The sequence below is a fragment of the Stylophora pistillata genome, chromosome 1 (genome assembly GCF_964205215.1).
Source record: "Stylophora pistillata chromosome 1, jaStyPist1.2, whole genome shotgun sequence".
NCBI classification, from domain to species: Eukaryota; Metazoa; Cnidaria; class Anthozoa; order Scleractinia; family Pocilloporidae; genus Stylophora; species Stylophora pistillata.
Window position 1 is genome coordinate 57,902,621 of NC_142519.1, and position 16,233 is coordinate 57,918,853.

At 39.5% G+C, this 16,233-nt stretch overlaps 2 protein-coding genes across 2 annotated transcripts; both read right to left on the reverse strand.

The window, feature by feature from the left end:
* Nucleotides 1–342: 342 nt before the first annotated feature.
* Nucleotides 343–11,027, reverse strand: LOC111337125 (uncharacterized). Its single transcript, XM_022943359.2, has 9 exons — nt 10,960–11,027; nt 9,725–9,835; nt 8,846–9,007; nt 8,611–8,751; nt 8,260–8,470; nt 2,811–7,211; nt 1,876–1,939; nt 1,283–1,382; nt 343–721 (listed from the first exon to the last, which is right to left on the reverse strand). Exons 2-9 carry the CDS (start codon nt 9,812–9,814, stop codon nt 686–688), a joined length of 5,205 nt encoding a protein of 1,734 aa, XP_022799094.2. The 5' UTR covers nt 9,815–9,835; nt 10,960–11,027; the 3' UTR covers nt 343–685.
* Nucleotides 11,028–11,641: 614 nt separating this feature from the next.
* Nucleotides 11,642–15,239, reverse strand: LOC111337141 (transmembrane emp24 domain-containing protein 4). Its single transcript, XM_022943378.2, has 4 exons — nt 15,054–15,239; nt 13,732–13,958; nt 13,250–13,396; nt 11,642–12,911 (listed from the first exon to the last, which is right to left on the reverse strand). The coding sequence occupies exons 1-4, from the start codon at nt 15,187–15,189 to the stop codon at nt 12,762–12,764; spliced, it is 660 nt and encodes a 219-aa protein (XP_022799113.2). The 5' UTR covers nt 15,190–15,239; the 3' UTR covers nt 11,642–12,761.
* Between the last annotated feature and the right edge of the window lie 994 nt (nt 15,240–16,233).

Here is a 16,233-nt window from a genome sequence, read left to right on the forward strand (position 1 = left end):
TATACACCCAATAACTAAAAATTATTGACCAAAGTGGAGGTAAATAGCGGTGGATATTTACCGAGCATCCACCACACTCACCAACACTGAGGTGAATAACTGTTTTAGTGCATACCACACGGATACCTAAAAAACGTTTTTTTTAAAAAAAGTACCAAAAATGGTCAAATTAAACCCTAAATGTGTGATTTTGCCACGTCAGCTGCTCCGAGGTGAATAGTATTCATTATTTACTTCCGAACTAGCCAATCAGCAGGCAGGAAAAGCACTTTTAGCTTGTGTGGTATTTACTAATAACATTTAATTTCTTTCCCAAGCAAAATATAAGTAAAAACACAAGAAAACTGTACCATATATCTTTATTCCTTTAATATGTCTTTTATTATATTATTTTAACCTTAAAATGGGAACTCCACTGAAAAGTAAAACTCACTGAGAGAAAAAGCATTTTAAATATTGGGATATTGATCCAGTATTTTTTCTTGTAAAATTCATAAATAGAAATTTATCGTCACAAGGTGTGACAAAGTGCAGAAGCTGAACTTTATGATTGGCTTGATGCATGGATGTCAATTTAAATTGGTATCAATCTCATTTTATGTCATTAAGAATGTTCAGTTGTAACATAGGAAGGCCAACCATGTTGTTCAGGAATAAAAGAATACATTCTTCCGGATGTTGAAAGTCATTTGCCAGCTCCTTTGAGACGGTTGCGTACTCTCTGCAGAAAGTTTAGAGGACAATAAATGAAATAAGTTTGAGTTTGCAGAAGGCTTGTCGCATATGAACCAAGGATGTGGCTTATCTCAATATTATCCACCTGTGACTGACTGGTATGGCAGCTAACCATTGATGCTGATGGCCAATGGCTTGATTCTCCTCATCCATCTTGCCCCCCAAACAATTAGCACCAACAGCACCCCACCCTCCCTACCCCTACAAACCACAGCCCAGATGTACATGACTGCATATTACTCATTGATGGCTTTGTTGTTGAAAGTAATTCAGGATTTTTAGATTTACCTTAGTTCACTCTGTGATTGGTTCAGAATACTTATGCCACTCTCTCCACTAATCAAAAGCAGAACTATTTTGGTCACTTGTCTTTTCCTGCATTTCAAGCAGGTTGTCTGTTTTTCCTGAGTTCTCATTGGTTAACGATAATATAAGCCTTTCTCCTGATAGGTAGTTGTGATTACTTTGGTTTTGGTTTCTTGGCACTTAGTTGATAAAACTGCTCTAATATGAATGCTACAATGTATTAACAAACCAATAAACTCACTTTGTCATAAAGTTGGGCACGTAATCTGTTTGTTCGATAAAAAGCTAAGCGTTTCTGCTGTTCATTCTTTGCTTTGACCTCTGGTAAATTCTTGTAAAGCCTGAACAAAAGTCAAATGGGTTAATACAAGATTAAAAAAAAAGGAAAAAAAAAAAAAAAAAGAGAGACAATGAGAAACTTGAACATACACTTGTCTTCCCAATCTTGAACATTTTACGTAATAAATTCAGTGTCAAGTTTTACTTTTCCTGGGATGCTTTCTACCAATTAAGATTCTGCTCTGAATTGATAGGGATAAAGCAACTTTTAAAAAGAGATGATCCCTTGAATGGAGCGGCATGCTTAAGTATGAAAACGTGTCGACAGATCTTAGAAAGACGAAGGGAAGAACAATGAGGGAGGAAGGCAAAAAAGCGAAGTGCAAAGTGAATAAGTGCAATCCTAGTATCATTCCTCGGTCGATCTTTCAGTGGGGTAATACGTTCTCCTTCAAAAGAACAACCAAAACCAATATCAAGTTTAGAAGACTGATAAAGTAAGAAGTCAACAACTTTAGGACGGTTAAGAACTAGGGGGAAAATAGCTGGCTTTACCTTTTATTTAATTCTTTTATCTCCACCCGAGTCATCTGCCTTGGTTTTGGTCCAGAATAGTGGTCTAAAGTAGAAAATAAAAACACCTAATATTCAAGAAAGGAATAAAAATTCCCGCATGCTATTTTTTTTAATAACTTATATTGGGTTTAGTAAGCAAACTTTTCGTCTACGAGTTGTTTCGCTAACGACCAGTTCACTACCATTTTAGGTCGTTTTGTCAACGTCTCAGAGCAGTTCGCCAACGTCTCCGACGTCTTTTCGCTGAGGTATTATTACCAAACGTTTAGTGACTCCATAGGTAGAACTCGGTCGACTTCTAATCGACCGAAAAGTCGTAGCAAGGAGAGTTTAGTCCCCTCAATACAAACTGAAAGTCGAATCGATACAAGTCGATTCAAGACAAACTGACGTAGATTCGATACCCGATTGAAGTCGATTCCATACCCTTGTGGTTACTTCGAAGAAAACAAAACTTATAAGGGCAAAACAACCTAAAACGTTAACGAAACGACCTACGAGACCTAAGCAAACTGCTCGTTGTCAGAAAGATGGCAATTCTTGACTTTACGTATCCGGTTCCATTTGCAAGCAGTGACTCTGTTTACGTCTCACCGTCTTCTATCCACACGAAAACAACAAATGACAGGATTCCATTTCTTCGTTTTCATATTAACATTTGTCTGCTGAAATTTTGCTGAGGTTTCACCGTGCGGTTGATGCATTTTTGTCTTAAATATGGCCCAAATATTGCGATTCGGTATGAACGAAATTTCTTTTGGCAAAAAATGTTTGCGATTTTCTGTTCGAGCAGAAAAAAATTCAGTAAAAAAGCCTAATATTTCCATTGTTTCTACTTTTTCGATTTTAAAATGGAGAGCAATACGTTAGAGGTCATCACATAACCCGACCCAGGACTGCTCACGTGAACCTACCGTTCCGTGAAGCACGAGGCTTGGTTTTCTGAAGAGCAGGCGGAGTTCTTGTTTTGCGTATCTCAGCCTCTTCTCTCTTTTTTTCTTCATCCACAGTCTGAGTTAGCATCCTTCGTCTTTCTTTCTCTCGTGCAGCTTGCTCAATTTGAGCAACTCTGTCCTTCGAACGCTTCACAAATTTAGGCCTGGCATAGAGGAACGCTTCTTGAAGACTCAGCTGCTGTAGTGTGCTGGAAGGATTGACTGAGGCTTCAAACACGTCTGCTCGTAATTCATCTCTTGTGCGACTTTTACTCAGGCTACTGCTTATCTGCGCGGTGGTTCTTGGTTCGGGTTGCGGTTTTCCCTTCAAGGGATAAAACCACGCGGGCTCATGTACCCTGTTTCTCCAGTCAGTGTTTGTTCTAACACTATGATCCGGTGAATTTTGACTCGGTACCAAACGTTCTTTAGGTTTATGTCGAGTTTCTCGCTGTTCCGTATGATGATAGAGATCTGACTTTTTAGGCGAGGGCTGAGAGATCACCCCGCGTTCTTCAATATTTGAAACCTGTTCATTTCTTTTGCTCTTCATTGACTTACGCGGTGATTTTACAGGTTCCCTATCAACTTTTCGTCCACCAACAACTTCGTCAGTCTGAGTGCTGGCATCTTCCAGCTGTACACGCGACACCTCATCTTCTACGGGCGATGGATACCTTGTAACAGCTGGAGTGGGAAAGTTCACACCAACATCCCGCTTTTCAATCTTTCTTCCATTAGCTTCCCTACGGAACACCCCTGATGATGCTGCTCGTGCGACAGCTGTTGGGGCGCGCGCGCAAGTACATCTTGGACCAGTCGTTGTCTGCTGGGAAGGGTACATTCCATTAGGTTTTTGTAAGGCCTGTGACCGTAGAGGCTCGGTCACTTCAGGCACAGGCTCCTTTTCCGCACTCACCCCGTCGTTGCTGGACAATCCGGAAGTAGACTCGGGAGAGGTGCTATCTCCAGTTCTCCTGACTATGGGGGAAAGGTCATGTGACTTCACAGACCTGAGTAACTCTCTCAGTTTTATTTTCTGTCCAATGGAGGTGCGGAGTCGAGGTTCAAAGAAAGCATAGTTGAAATATTCGGAAACGTCAGACGATTCACTGGTTGAAGAGGCCAGCTTTGCCTTTTTACTTTTTGAAGTTGGTCGTCTTGAAGACGTCGTGGTTGACGCAAGAGATGAAGAGGAAATACTCTCCTCTAATGACTTCGTTATCAACGACGTTAGCCTTGAAATGTTAGCATCTATTCTAGAGGATTTTGAGGCACGAGAATAGCTTTTATCGTGGCCACCCTTGGCATCAGGTACCCGTGAATCGTCTTTTCTGTTTCCAGATGTCTCTGCCCTAGACAGATGAGTCGAAATTGCACGATCATCTTCAGCGTATCTCGTCCTCGATTTTCCAGCTCTGGTAGATCTCTTGCCATGACCTGGAGAATGACTTGAAGCACTTGGATGAGGTGTGTCCATATATTGTGAAGGTGGCTGCCGTGACCTGCCTGAAGTATGACGCGATGGTCCTCTTTCGTCCTCTGGAGAATCGCCACTGATAGTGGAGTCTTTACCAGAACTATTGCTCAACTGGTGTCGAAGTGGATGGCCGGCTGTACTCTTCACGCGAACCAAGCCTTGCTTTGAGCGTGTATCTTGATAATCTCGTATCGCCGTCATCTCTCGATCTTTTTTGCTCCTTCGAGCCTGTTTTTCCACTTCATGATATTTCGTTTTAAGCGGTTTCTTTAGTTCTACATTCCTATCGAACCTCTCGTCATAGTCTTGTTTGTCTGGACGTTGCTCGCCATAAGAGGAACGTCTTCCAGGGGGGGTTTCTTCTCTCCTCGCAAACCTTTCTCTCCCACCACGCACACTGCTTGGCGTAGAGCTTCCTGATATATACACCATGCCAGTCCCCCTCTGACTGACGCTGTCCCTTGTTGGGTTGGGTTGAAGACCCAAGGCCTTCCTACGTCTGTTTGTACTACCAGGGCCTGAGGACCTTCGTATGTCGTAAATGCCATACGGTGAAGCTTCAACCGCACTCTCGTCTGGGCGGTTTTCTTCATCTGCTGGAACATCCCTGTATAACACTGGTCTGTACATCTCATCTGAAGAGGAAATTTCTGTTGTGGAATAACTTCGAGGTTGTTTCTTCGAAGCTGCATCTCGATCCTCACTATATACTGTGCTTTCCTTTTCTTGGAGACTCTGCCCTTGGAGGGCGCCAACCCCATGGACACTTGAACGCTCTAGAGCTGGACCCAATGGTGTTGACGATTTTTCTTCTTGAGAATCGGTCTGAGCTACGCTATCGTATGATATGGGAGAAATAGTACCAGCGCCTAAAGACCAGTGTAAAGCCTTAATCTGACTGTCATCCTGGTCTATAGGGAAGCTTTGGATGCCCTTCGGTGCTTCCATTGAAGGAGGAGGTGGTTCCCAGCCGGGTATCTGTTTGGAAAATTCAGATGGTCTCGCAGATAACCAACTTTCCCTTTGCTCAATTGCATCAACTCGCTGTTGAGGATGTTTGGTTCGCTTTTGCATTTGCAAATATTGACGATCACCTTCTAGTACCGGTTCATACGTCAAGAGATCGTCTGTATCATCTGATGATACGCTTAAATCACTAGCTCGTCTTTGCTCCAGATTTCTCCCGTGGTTTTCTTCCGCTCTGTTCAAATCTTCCGCTCTCTCTTTTTCACTGGAAACTATAGCCTCAAAGGCGTTTGCACCATCTAAAGGACCAGAGCTTAGGTGACTTGGGAATTCTAAGTTGTCTCCTGGAATAACACCGGACATCTCTTCAGAAGCATTACCAATTAACAGCTCTCTGTTTGTAGGACCCATTGGTATTGCGGGTTCCGGCCAAGCTGTTCTCAGATTGTGATAGCTTCCCCCTGTGGAACTGTGAGGATTTATCTCGTGTAAACTTTCTGTAGCTGCTTGTGCTCTTAACGGAAGCGCTACATGATCAGATATGTCTCTACGATAAGGAAGTTCCTTCGTATCTTTAATTGGAACTGAACGATCTCCCCATGCAATCTGTGAGCTCCGGAGACTGTTCTCTATTGAGCTACGGGGACGAAGCTCAGTGGGATATCTGCTTGATGACTGAGGTTGAGAAATAATATGAGCAGAGCCATGATAAGACGTCACGCTGCCATTTCCTAAGAACGAACGAACATCTTGACCCGAACTCCTTGCGTTTGTGATACTATTGTCGATTGAGCTGCGGTCTTCTGTGGTATTCATGGCAGGTGGTTCGATTGAGTTTAGGAAAGCATCAGCAGGATTTACTCTATTTGCATCACGTTGGGATAGCTTGGCATTTGTCCAGCTCGATACACGTCCAGTCTCCGAAGACCTCTTGAAGGTGTCGTTTGCACTTGAAGACGAGCTTCGGCGAGCTTCATCCATTAACTGTCTATCATGTTGTCGTATCTCAGAGTGTGACGAGATTGCCCCTTCATATGATCTTAAAGAACGTAACTCGAGACTTGTGGCTGCATCATCAGGTGTGGGTTTCGTTGTTTTAATTCCTGTTCCAAGTCCAGAATTTCTCTCTGTACCCTGAGTTGTTGAAGCAGTACTCCCCCCTGAATGAGTTGTTGAAGCAGTACTCCCCCCTGAATGCAAGCTCTCCTCTCTCAAAGACTGCTGTTCAGACAGTGACTCTTCTGCTTCATCGCTCACACCTCCAGAGAGCTTGTCTTGCTTGAGTCTGTCCAACACTTGCTGAACCGCACGGAAGTTTGGACCTAGCAGCTTTGACACTGGGCTCTCGGTATCACTGTCGCTGTTCAGCTGAGGGGCGTGTCTTCGCCTCAATTCACTAACCAAGGCTACACCTCTTGGAGCAGGGGGGACACTCCTTGTGATAATTTCCAGTGGTGTGGCATTGCCATTCTGTGGCTGTGAAAGCACAGATGTATCACTGCCACTGTCTTTCCTCTCAGCTGTGCCACTGGTCACAGGTTGATTCAGGATGGGAGGGGTAACTGTCTGTTGTGTACTTGTAAATGTGCTTCTGACCCATGGAGTTTTCTTAGGATCTGGCCCATCTCTTCCATCTGGTTGTGATCTCTCTGGAGGTGACTGCTTTGTATCATCATCAGACCAAGCAGATAGAACATTCTGAGGTGGTTCGCCGCTTGATGGCTGAACAGCTGTACTTGTAGTAGTAGTAGTAGTGTAGGATACTTGATTAGTTTCTTCGTCATCCTCCCCTACAGCGCTTGGCCTCAGTGGGAACCACTGACTTCTTAATTCATTGTCTTCAACACCAGACCCATCAACACTGAAGGAGGCGCCACTATCATGCAAAGCATCCTCCACTTGATCCTCTTCACCTTCCACCTCTGGAGCTGCTCCTGTCACACATCAACAACAACAACAACAACAATAATTCAACTGCTAGATCCAGAAATGTCACTTTAGGCTAGATGAAGATTCCACAACAAAAGGAACTACTGGTAGTCAGAATGGCAGAACAAAAATGAGTTCCCCAGGAAGATAGGAGTTATTCCTTTTCCGATAGAATTAGTGAGGAAAGGTAATCATGTTCATTAAAGTATTACAAACATTCTGCCTAAATATTAGTAAAGAGCAGAAAAGGCTGACAAACTCTTGCCATGATGCTCCAATGTTTACATTAATAACTCTAACCTGGGCTCTATGCTCAACTGTTTTTAAGATCACCATTTGGAAACCTAAACTCATAACAATCATAACCAGAAAAAAAAATTCAGATGCCAGAAAATAATTGGAAAAGGAAATTTTGTGCAGTGTCTCAATCTTTGAGCAAAATGTAAATTTCACCATAATTTAACACCATAAGCACTGTGTCACAAAAATTTAACAGCTTCCTACAAAATCATTATTGGCACCTTTTGCTGCAAATCTAGTTCCTGAAATTTTTCCTTCTCCCCAAGTTACAGCTGGAGGCAGTACTGACAGTACATACTGAACATTGCATACATCAATTGTCAGGATGTGTCACACAGACTGTATGAATCATTCATTGTCATTAGTTAATTTTGTATTGGAAATATATCCATTACATTAGCTCATTGTCCATAATGTTCGCTTAATAAAGGATATTCTATATACAAGGCTAAAAGATTAAGAAAATAATTATTAAAATGTTTAAACCAAACGTTTTCAGCTGTTTGCCATCATCATACACCCTGATGATGACAAACAGCCGAAAACATTTGGTTTAAATATTTTAATAATTTTTTTCCTAATCTTTTAGCCTTGTATATATAGAATATCCTATTAGCTCATTGGTTGGAGTACTAACAACTAGACTAAGTGCACTGAACATACTCGGCTACAGAGAAGTTAAGCCAAAGAGCATATTTTTCGCATAACTTACTGGTAAGATGATAAATACTTCATTTAATTTTTGTAACTTACTCTGCTCAGTTGCTCCTTCCTTCAGCACAGCATCTTCATCCTCAAGTCCGACTTCTTCGAGCGTTTCAACACTCAGTGAACCACTGCTTAAACCACTCCCTAAGGTTTCACTGAGCTGGGGTGACTGCGGTAAACCTGCCACTTGACTCAAAGATCGAACACTTTGCTTGAGTTGCTCTAATTCAAACCACTGCTCTGCATAAGGGGACAACTGTTCGACAATACAATATCTTAAAATCATGATAATTAATTTTCATGATCATCATTCCTATATCAGAAACACAAGAGTAATATCTGAAATTTACAGATCTTTAAAGAGCAGACATAAACTTTCATTCTCGTTTAACCAACCTGTTTTGCAGTTTCCTCTTCTTGCTCCTCTTTAGTATCAGAAACACTTTCCTTTCTTGCAACATTGTTATCATCAGAGGTGTTCTCCACCTCAGCACCACCTGGGTCCTCACCCAGAATAAACCACTCTTCGCTGCCTTCCTTTAGGAGTCAGTAGAGTGAAAAAATGAGTTAGGGCATAGAGATAGGTGGGTGTGGTTGACTTCACTTCCAAAATGCACACTTAAAGACACACCTTTTCTTGTTGATAAACAGCTGGTTCAGCATCTTCTTTATTAGCATTTGAAGTTGCGCTGCTGTTCAAAGATGTTACAGAGTCTTGCCCGCTTTCAGAGTGTCCTTCTGATCCTAACTCAGATTGCAAGTTTTCCAGTAAATGCCACTGTTCCTGATATTGCTGAAAATACAACACACATTCTAAGCTGCAACTGGTTTTATAACCAAGCATCCAACTCTTGTAAAAAAAAGAGAATAAAGTTTTATTTTATTGTCAGTCACTTGTGTTTGCCAGGTAATATTGACTCAGTAATTTTTGTAAAGTGAAGCAGGAACTGTAAACAGTAACAAAGTGGTTTTGATTGAATTTACCTAATGCCTTGGGCTGCAGATAACAAAGGCCCATCCAAACTCAGGCCATAGTGTTATGTTCTATGGAATTTGGACATTTTCCTATCAGAGTGCTTCTATCAGAAGTTATAGATGAGTGCAAACTGAACAATTATTAGATCAGTGTTGTCCTGGACTACTTATTGAGTGGCATCTCCTTAAGTCATAACATGTAGGAAACTATCTTGAGAACATTCATGTTGAAATATGTTACTAGTGCTATGGTATTTGTTGTGTCTTAATATTCCATGGACAAAATATATTGTATCCCAGCAAATGTTTTATTGTTCGTGTCAAGTAAGTTGTTTCCCAGCAAATGTTTTATTGTTTGTGTCAAGTAAGTTAAAGGTTTTACAATCTATAGCATACATTAAAAAAAGGCACACTACTAGTTTCTACATCTAGGTACAACAACACTTCATATAGTGCAGGAAACTATATTTTACTGATAGAAGTACAAAAAAGTAGAAAGCTGAATTAGAAAGTAGAAGCTGATTGTTATTATTACCTGTTCGATATTTTGGAATGTTTCATTTGGTGGGATTGGACCAGTCACTGTCTCTGAGCTAACTTCAGAAACTGGTATGGACTGTTCCATCACAAAATACTGACATCACAGCTGAAAACAGATTTAGAAATGAAGGAATTAGTTTTTTGGTGGCTTCGCCTTGTCTTCAGAGCTGTGACTTTCTCAAAACAGACTATAATGTCTGGTCCATAGAGCAGTGATCTTCTGAAAACAGACTGGAAATTTGAAGTGTTAGCCTTTGATGGTTTTGCCTTGTTGACAGAGCTGTGATCCTCTCAAAACAGACTGTAAAATGAAATTGTTAGCCTTTTGGTAGCCTTGCCTTGTCTACAGGGCTGTGATCTTTTGGTCAGTGCACTATTCAAAGGCTGAACAAAAATATCATCCAGACTCCCTTTTATATATATCGATACCTTCTCCACCTTGTTGTTTTGTTAGGGGAGTGTATAAGCTAAAGCCATGTACACAGACAATTGCTGAACAAAATATCATCCAGACTCCCTTTTATATATATCGATACCTTCTCCACGTTGTTGTTTTGTTAGGGGAGTGTATAAGCTAAAGCCATGTACACAGATAATTGCAGAATATTGTAATCAAAAATAGAGCGGTGTGGTCGATTAACTAGAAGTTTCTTTTTGAAATATTGTCAATGCAAAAAAATATTGAAACAATTCTACGGTCTGTTCTCGAAAATTTTCAACATACCACGATTGAACGAAAACGATTACAAATTCAGATTTTTTTCAAAGACCTCCGGACGAAGAAAATTAAAATTCCACAGATGAAAGGTAAATCACTGGTTTGATATACATGTGTATTTAGTTATATATTCATCACAGATCAACATCAATCGTATTTACAAATTAACACAGCGAGGAAAAGTATGATAAGCAATGTTATAACCTGAGATAAATTAAAAAAATTCTTCATAAAGGAATCTTTTCCATTTTTTGCGAACTGATTTAAAACAAAAAGTTCCTGAAAACCTTTGCAAGGGCATTAAATAATCATGCATTCGTACGCAAGTTCAACAAAGCGCAGAATGTAACCTCATACCCCATTCTCCTGACCGTAAATTCATTATCAAACGAGAGAAAAGACAACCGTTGGAAAGAACATTATGTAGAGGTTGTTTTAATGAAGCCACTTAGCACATCAGCGCAAGATTGTAGACGATCAATAGAGAGAAATTACCATTAAAATCATCTTACCTCGTTTTCCGTTGATTTCAAAAGGCGATCAAAAACAAACAGGCAGCACATTTGGTACCAGTCCTAACTGCGCGATTGAATTCTTTACTATTCCCCGCCCCCACCCCGTGTTATCAACATTGATGTCTGCTCATTTGTTCAGTTTTTCCTCCCGCAAGGCACAATAAAACGGCTCTTTTATCGGTGTTTATGAATAAAATCAAGGAGGAATGTTTGAGAGGGAGAAAGAGAAGTCCACTGACTTACATCTAACAACTCATCCTTTTTTTTGCAGTCATTCTAACTCCATTTTTCTAATAAACTCACAATGGAAAAAACGTTTTCTTTCGCATGTTTAAAAAAAAATGTAAACAGATTTCTCAAGATTTGCAGGATCAATTTTAAAAGTAGCAGTAGACAGTTTGAGCTTCCCTGAAAATAAAAGTAACAGTAATGGAACAGAAGGAGAACCAATCTGACCACACTGCTAGAAACTGGGACAAGGATGCTGTTAGTCATTGCCTTTGTTGTGGGGTGTTTTTTCAGAGTCTTCCTTTAATTCTTCTTCCTCACAATTGAAATACTCTCATATTCCTTATCTATCAGGAAAAAATGGATGAAGCCAACTATTCATGTATTTACTTACATGTTTCTGTCACAGGTTGTATGGTTTAAGATTAAGAGGTGAGGTATTGCTCAACACTACATTACATCATGAATTTTATTCCTTTCTTAAGAAATGTGACAGCATCTTGGGGTAAAATATTTGAAATCTTATGAAAAATTATCTTAGGTTAAGACTACTAAGTTTAAATTAAAAAAAAAATTGAAAACCAAAATCATGACAATCAAAGATTTCTTGTCAGTTAGTGGAAAACAGATATAATCTGTGAGGAAACAACTTAAAGAGAATATGGCCATAGGCTGAGGAACATTCTGCTACAAACTACACTCTTCAATGCCAAAAATAGCCGTCACAGATTTGGCCCAAAGGATGGAGAATCCCTGTAGTTGTCTGCATTTTGACAAATCAGTGCTATTTCTCTGTAACTTTGTTGAGGAACATTTTCCAAACATCAGTGTAACTCTTTATTTGGTAAGCTTTTATTTTTTTTTATCCCTGTTTGCCTAATTTTGCATTCCCATTGCAAGGAAAAGTTACTTCAACAAATTTAAGGGTTAGCTGCGATTAAATAGAGACTGAACTCAAAGCACTTGATCAAGTGACACCCCTCTTTTGGGATACCTCCAAGGGGCTCCTTCAAACCCCCTACAAATTTTGGTCCCAAGTAGACAAAAAAAAATTTCCTGTGACCTTTGATCACTGCCAGCTACACTAAACAACACCTCTATTAAGCAAACAATTTTCCAAGTCCCAATTTTTCTAGTTCCAAGAGTGATACTCTAAGAAAGATTCCTTAACAACTTAGACACAGCATAACTTACTTTGTCTGACCATTCATCACAGGCCAACATAACCAGATTGTACCAGCAGGGTGATGAAAAAATAGACAAATACTTAGCTCATGTTTGGGCCCAAAAAGAAAGGCCAAAGAGATGAATCAAGACACGTGTGGAGCAAGTAAACTTGGCCTAGGAAAAGTTCTTTTACGCAAGCAATTACAGATTACTATCAGATAGAAACAAAAATGAAATTATACGATTTAAATTCATTTGTGATGTTTTCTAGAGGCTTCTTTGATGCAATTTATCATCTTGTGACAGTACAAAGCCATGTAAATGATGTCCACATAGGAAGCAGTAAAAGAGAGCCCAATGGATCCTGTCCTTCAGCCCAAATTAAAACAACTTTAATAATTTCTTTAAACTAGTTTCTTTGCTTCGAAGAATCCCTTCAGATGACGCATCTGCCAGAATCCAGTGACCAAGAGTATCAAGGTTTGTGCCAGAGCCCACCACAGGACACGTTGGTTGGTACTTTCACTGGTTGCTCTGAATCGCTCCTCGCGAAACTTTGATCACAGAAAATAAAATCATTAGGTATAGAATAAGAATGCTCATTGTTTTGAGAAAAGGTATATTCTCATGTTAAGTTATAGTACTACAGTAACTTTACACAAAGTTTGTTAGGATTACAATTTTCACAGTGTCAATGATATACAAGGGCCAGATGCTCCAACTAAGATGTAACAATTGATGTGGTTTGACCTATATACTTTTAAAGGATTTCAAGGAAATAACCACGAATTACGTTAATTCTTAGAACTTCTGTCTAACAAAAAGTAACATATCCTTTTTCTAGAATTGGTTAATAAATCTATAAAATTTAAAGGTGTTCTTTTAGACTTACCCTTTGATAGTTCTGCTCTTTGCTTATCTGCTCTACTTGGTCTAACAACTGACGAATACGAAGCTGGAGTTCTGTAAGTTTGTCTTTGGCAGCAATTTCTTGGTAATCATTGGCGTGTTCACCCACTTGAATATCCAAATGAATGCGCTGAAAAAGATACCAATTAAGTCCATTTAAAAAAAACAAACAACCACTTGTTTTCCATGGTATTCCTTGGGTGTCAGAGCAGAGACACTGGAGATTTCAAACTAGATATCACTTCATAATAAATAATAATAAATAATAAATAATAAATAGTAAGCTCAACTTCAGAGCTGTCCTCACTTACAGGAGTTTCAATAAAAGCCAGTTAATGGTGGTCTACTACTGTCTGTTCAGCCTGCGAACATGCTTTCTTGTAAGGGTTTTGTCCTGTAGCACAGCCACCAACCACACCAAAGGCAGGTGTTTATAGAAAAATGTATTGAAACAAATGCACTTACCAGTTTTCCCCCTGCCCACAATGACCATCGAGTAGAATTTGAGTGAAGGCAGATAAGGTGTTCACCAGGTGAATGAGAAGTAAAAGTGAATCTTCCCTCTGATGCATAATATTTTGATAAAATAACTTTCATGTTTGGATCTTTCACTTCAACATGCATGCCTATTCCAGGACTGGATGGAAGGAAATCGCTCACATTTTCATCGTATAACTGCGTTTTGTATTTACCTGTTGAATTGTCATAATAACATTAGAACAGGGAGGTAATGTCACAATAGTTAAGTTTCATTTATAAGTTTGACTTTTTTGTAAGAAAGATATACTCTGTATTATCATACGACCCCCTGTTGCCCTGCATGTGCAATCCCACAGAAAACAAAAGTGAAAGCTGATGTGTAAAGGACTTGACATGATGATGTGTACCACTCTAGAAAGAGCCATCCAGGGTTTTGTTGCAAAAACTTGAGAGAAAAAAAAAAATGAGAGAAAAGAAAAGGTTGCCTTTTTCAGTGGATTGTGAGTCTCTTGTTCTGGACCAAAAAAAAAAAAAATGGAATCTTTTTTTGTGTTTGTCCTGTGTTTGTCGGTCCATCATGTCCTATTTTGGTAAATACTAAATTTTGAGTGTATAGTGGTTGTATGATTAAAACTTATTGATTGAGTTTGGTTGGTTCAGATGGGAAAATATTTGGCTCTTTGTCATGAAGCAAGGACCTTGCTGTGCTCGGTCCATACATGTACATCATGACCTTGAGCCAAATATTTTCCCATCTGACTCTCCCACGCAGTCAATGAGTATGTAGTAACAACAACATTAAACTCACATTAATTAAAAAAAGTTTTGCTCAACCATGGATTCGCTCTAAGTATTTATAGGTCTGAGTTTGGTGAAAAGGTATATACTCAATGTGGTAAAATATCAAAACATATGATATGAAGGCCTTTAATAACACTCTAGTGCTCTTAATTCCCTTCTTTTCTCGCTTAACCTTGTTTCTTACGTTATCCTCTGGTAAATGATTCAAGGCATGCATGCTCTTTCAGTAACCGCTATATTTGTAATTTAGAGTAAAGATGCATGCAACATGCTGGATATCATAATTATACCATTACACTATATAAATACACATTTTCATAATCGAAACAATATGCCACTTTACCAAGGTAATAGTGATGATGGCTTTTTTTTAACATTTAGGACTACCATGGAACTGTTCATCATTCGAAAAAGCTAACCCAGAAATAACAAATGGCTTTAAAAAGACGCCAATCAGAGAACTATAACTTAAAAATTCTGTAACAAACAGAGATGTCTCAACTAACCGATAACCATTGTTTCGTCAGGAATTTCCTCTATGAAACACTTCTTTTCTGTTTCTCCCATGTGGAAATAGAGGCCTTGGGCTAAATCGAGCCCCAAAAAGACTAAAATCACCGATCCCCACGAAACGACCGCCATCTTTCTTTGTGTGCCCGGCGCTCGCCACGTCAGTCTGACTTCAATACCCAGCAGGCGCTGCGAGTTAATGGTACCCAGTCTACTCAAAGTCTGTTCCAGACTTAGAAGAGGGCTTGTGTCAAAAGACAGCGGTTGCAGCTGTTGATGAAACTTCTTGTCCAAGCACCCGATTTTTGTTGTTTTGTATTGGATTATTGTTTACTGTTCGAAATCGTAAAAGACAAGCTAATATTCTCCCTGCCACTTGCACAAATTATGAGGAGGGGGGTGGAGCTGGAATTTTGAAATTTAAATAAACTATCTACTGGTCTCTTTCAGCCAAACATGAGCAAGAATACCAGAATAAGTGTGCACGTGAGTGTAGTATCGTCGAGAAGGGATTTCTTGTTCTACAAAATTCATGCATTTTCCCATTCTCTTCTCATATTTATCTCTTTGTGTTACATGTACCATACCTAAGCCTCTCGTATGCTAACCGGCGAACAGACGTTCGATTTTGTTTTTTGTTTTCTTTTTTTTTCTGGGAAATGACGGAGTTAGAAACTCTCGAACCTCCCAGTTTCGCCTCTCCCCTCCCCCCTCCCTCTCTAGATATGCAATAACAACGCTTGCGATAGAAAAATGGACCGAGTTAAAGACAAAACAAAACATTATGCATCAATCCTGAAGATTTGGAATAACTTAACCATATCTAGACTATCTACATGATAAAGTCAACTAGCATGCATCTTGTCTGAAGACACTTTGTATCATTATCATTTTGCCCAATACAAATATTTTATTTTGCCATTTACTTTTTCCCTCTAGCTTATTCAGCTCTTCATGTTATTGGTATAATATAATTATTGTCATTTTTCCTTTTACACCCCGGAAAAAAAGAACTTAATTCAGGACCCTCTCTATTCAAACCGCATGTAGTTTTCTTTTTCTTTCGGATCCATGTTATGTTATTTTTCTATCATAGGAACTAATCTTGAACTCTAAATGATTAACCATTTAACTCACAAAAGGTGAATGGACCCTCTTGCTATAATATCCAGGAAA

Coding starts and splice junctions, on each gene's coding strand:
- LOC111337125 (XM_022943359.2), bottom strand. CDS start 9,814: ATGGAACAGTCCATACCAGTTTCTGAAGTTAGCTCAGAGACAGTGACT. Junction 9,008..9,724: donor CATTCCAAAATATCGAACAG/GTAATAATAACA, acceptor TTGTATTTTCAG/CAATATCAGGAACAGTGGCA. Junction 1,940..2,810: donor GCCTCGTGCTTCACGGAACG/GTAGGTTCACGT, acceptor TTTCTACTTTAG/ACCACTATTCTGGACCAAAA.
- LOC111337141 (XM_022943378.2), bottom strand. CDS start 15,189: ATGGCGGTCGTTTCGTGGGGATCGGTGATTTTAGTCTTTTTGGGGCTC. Junction 13,959..15,053: donor TGACGAAACAATGGTTATCG/GTTAGTTGAGAC, acceptor ACAATTCAACAG/GTAAATACAAAACGCAGTTA. Junction 12,912..13,249: donor AAGAGCAGAACTATCAAAGG/GTAAGTCTAAAA, acceptor CTGTGATCAAAG/TTTCGCGAGGAGCGATTCAG.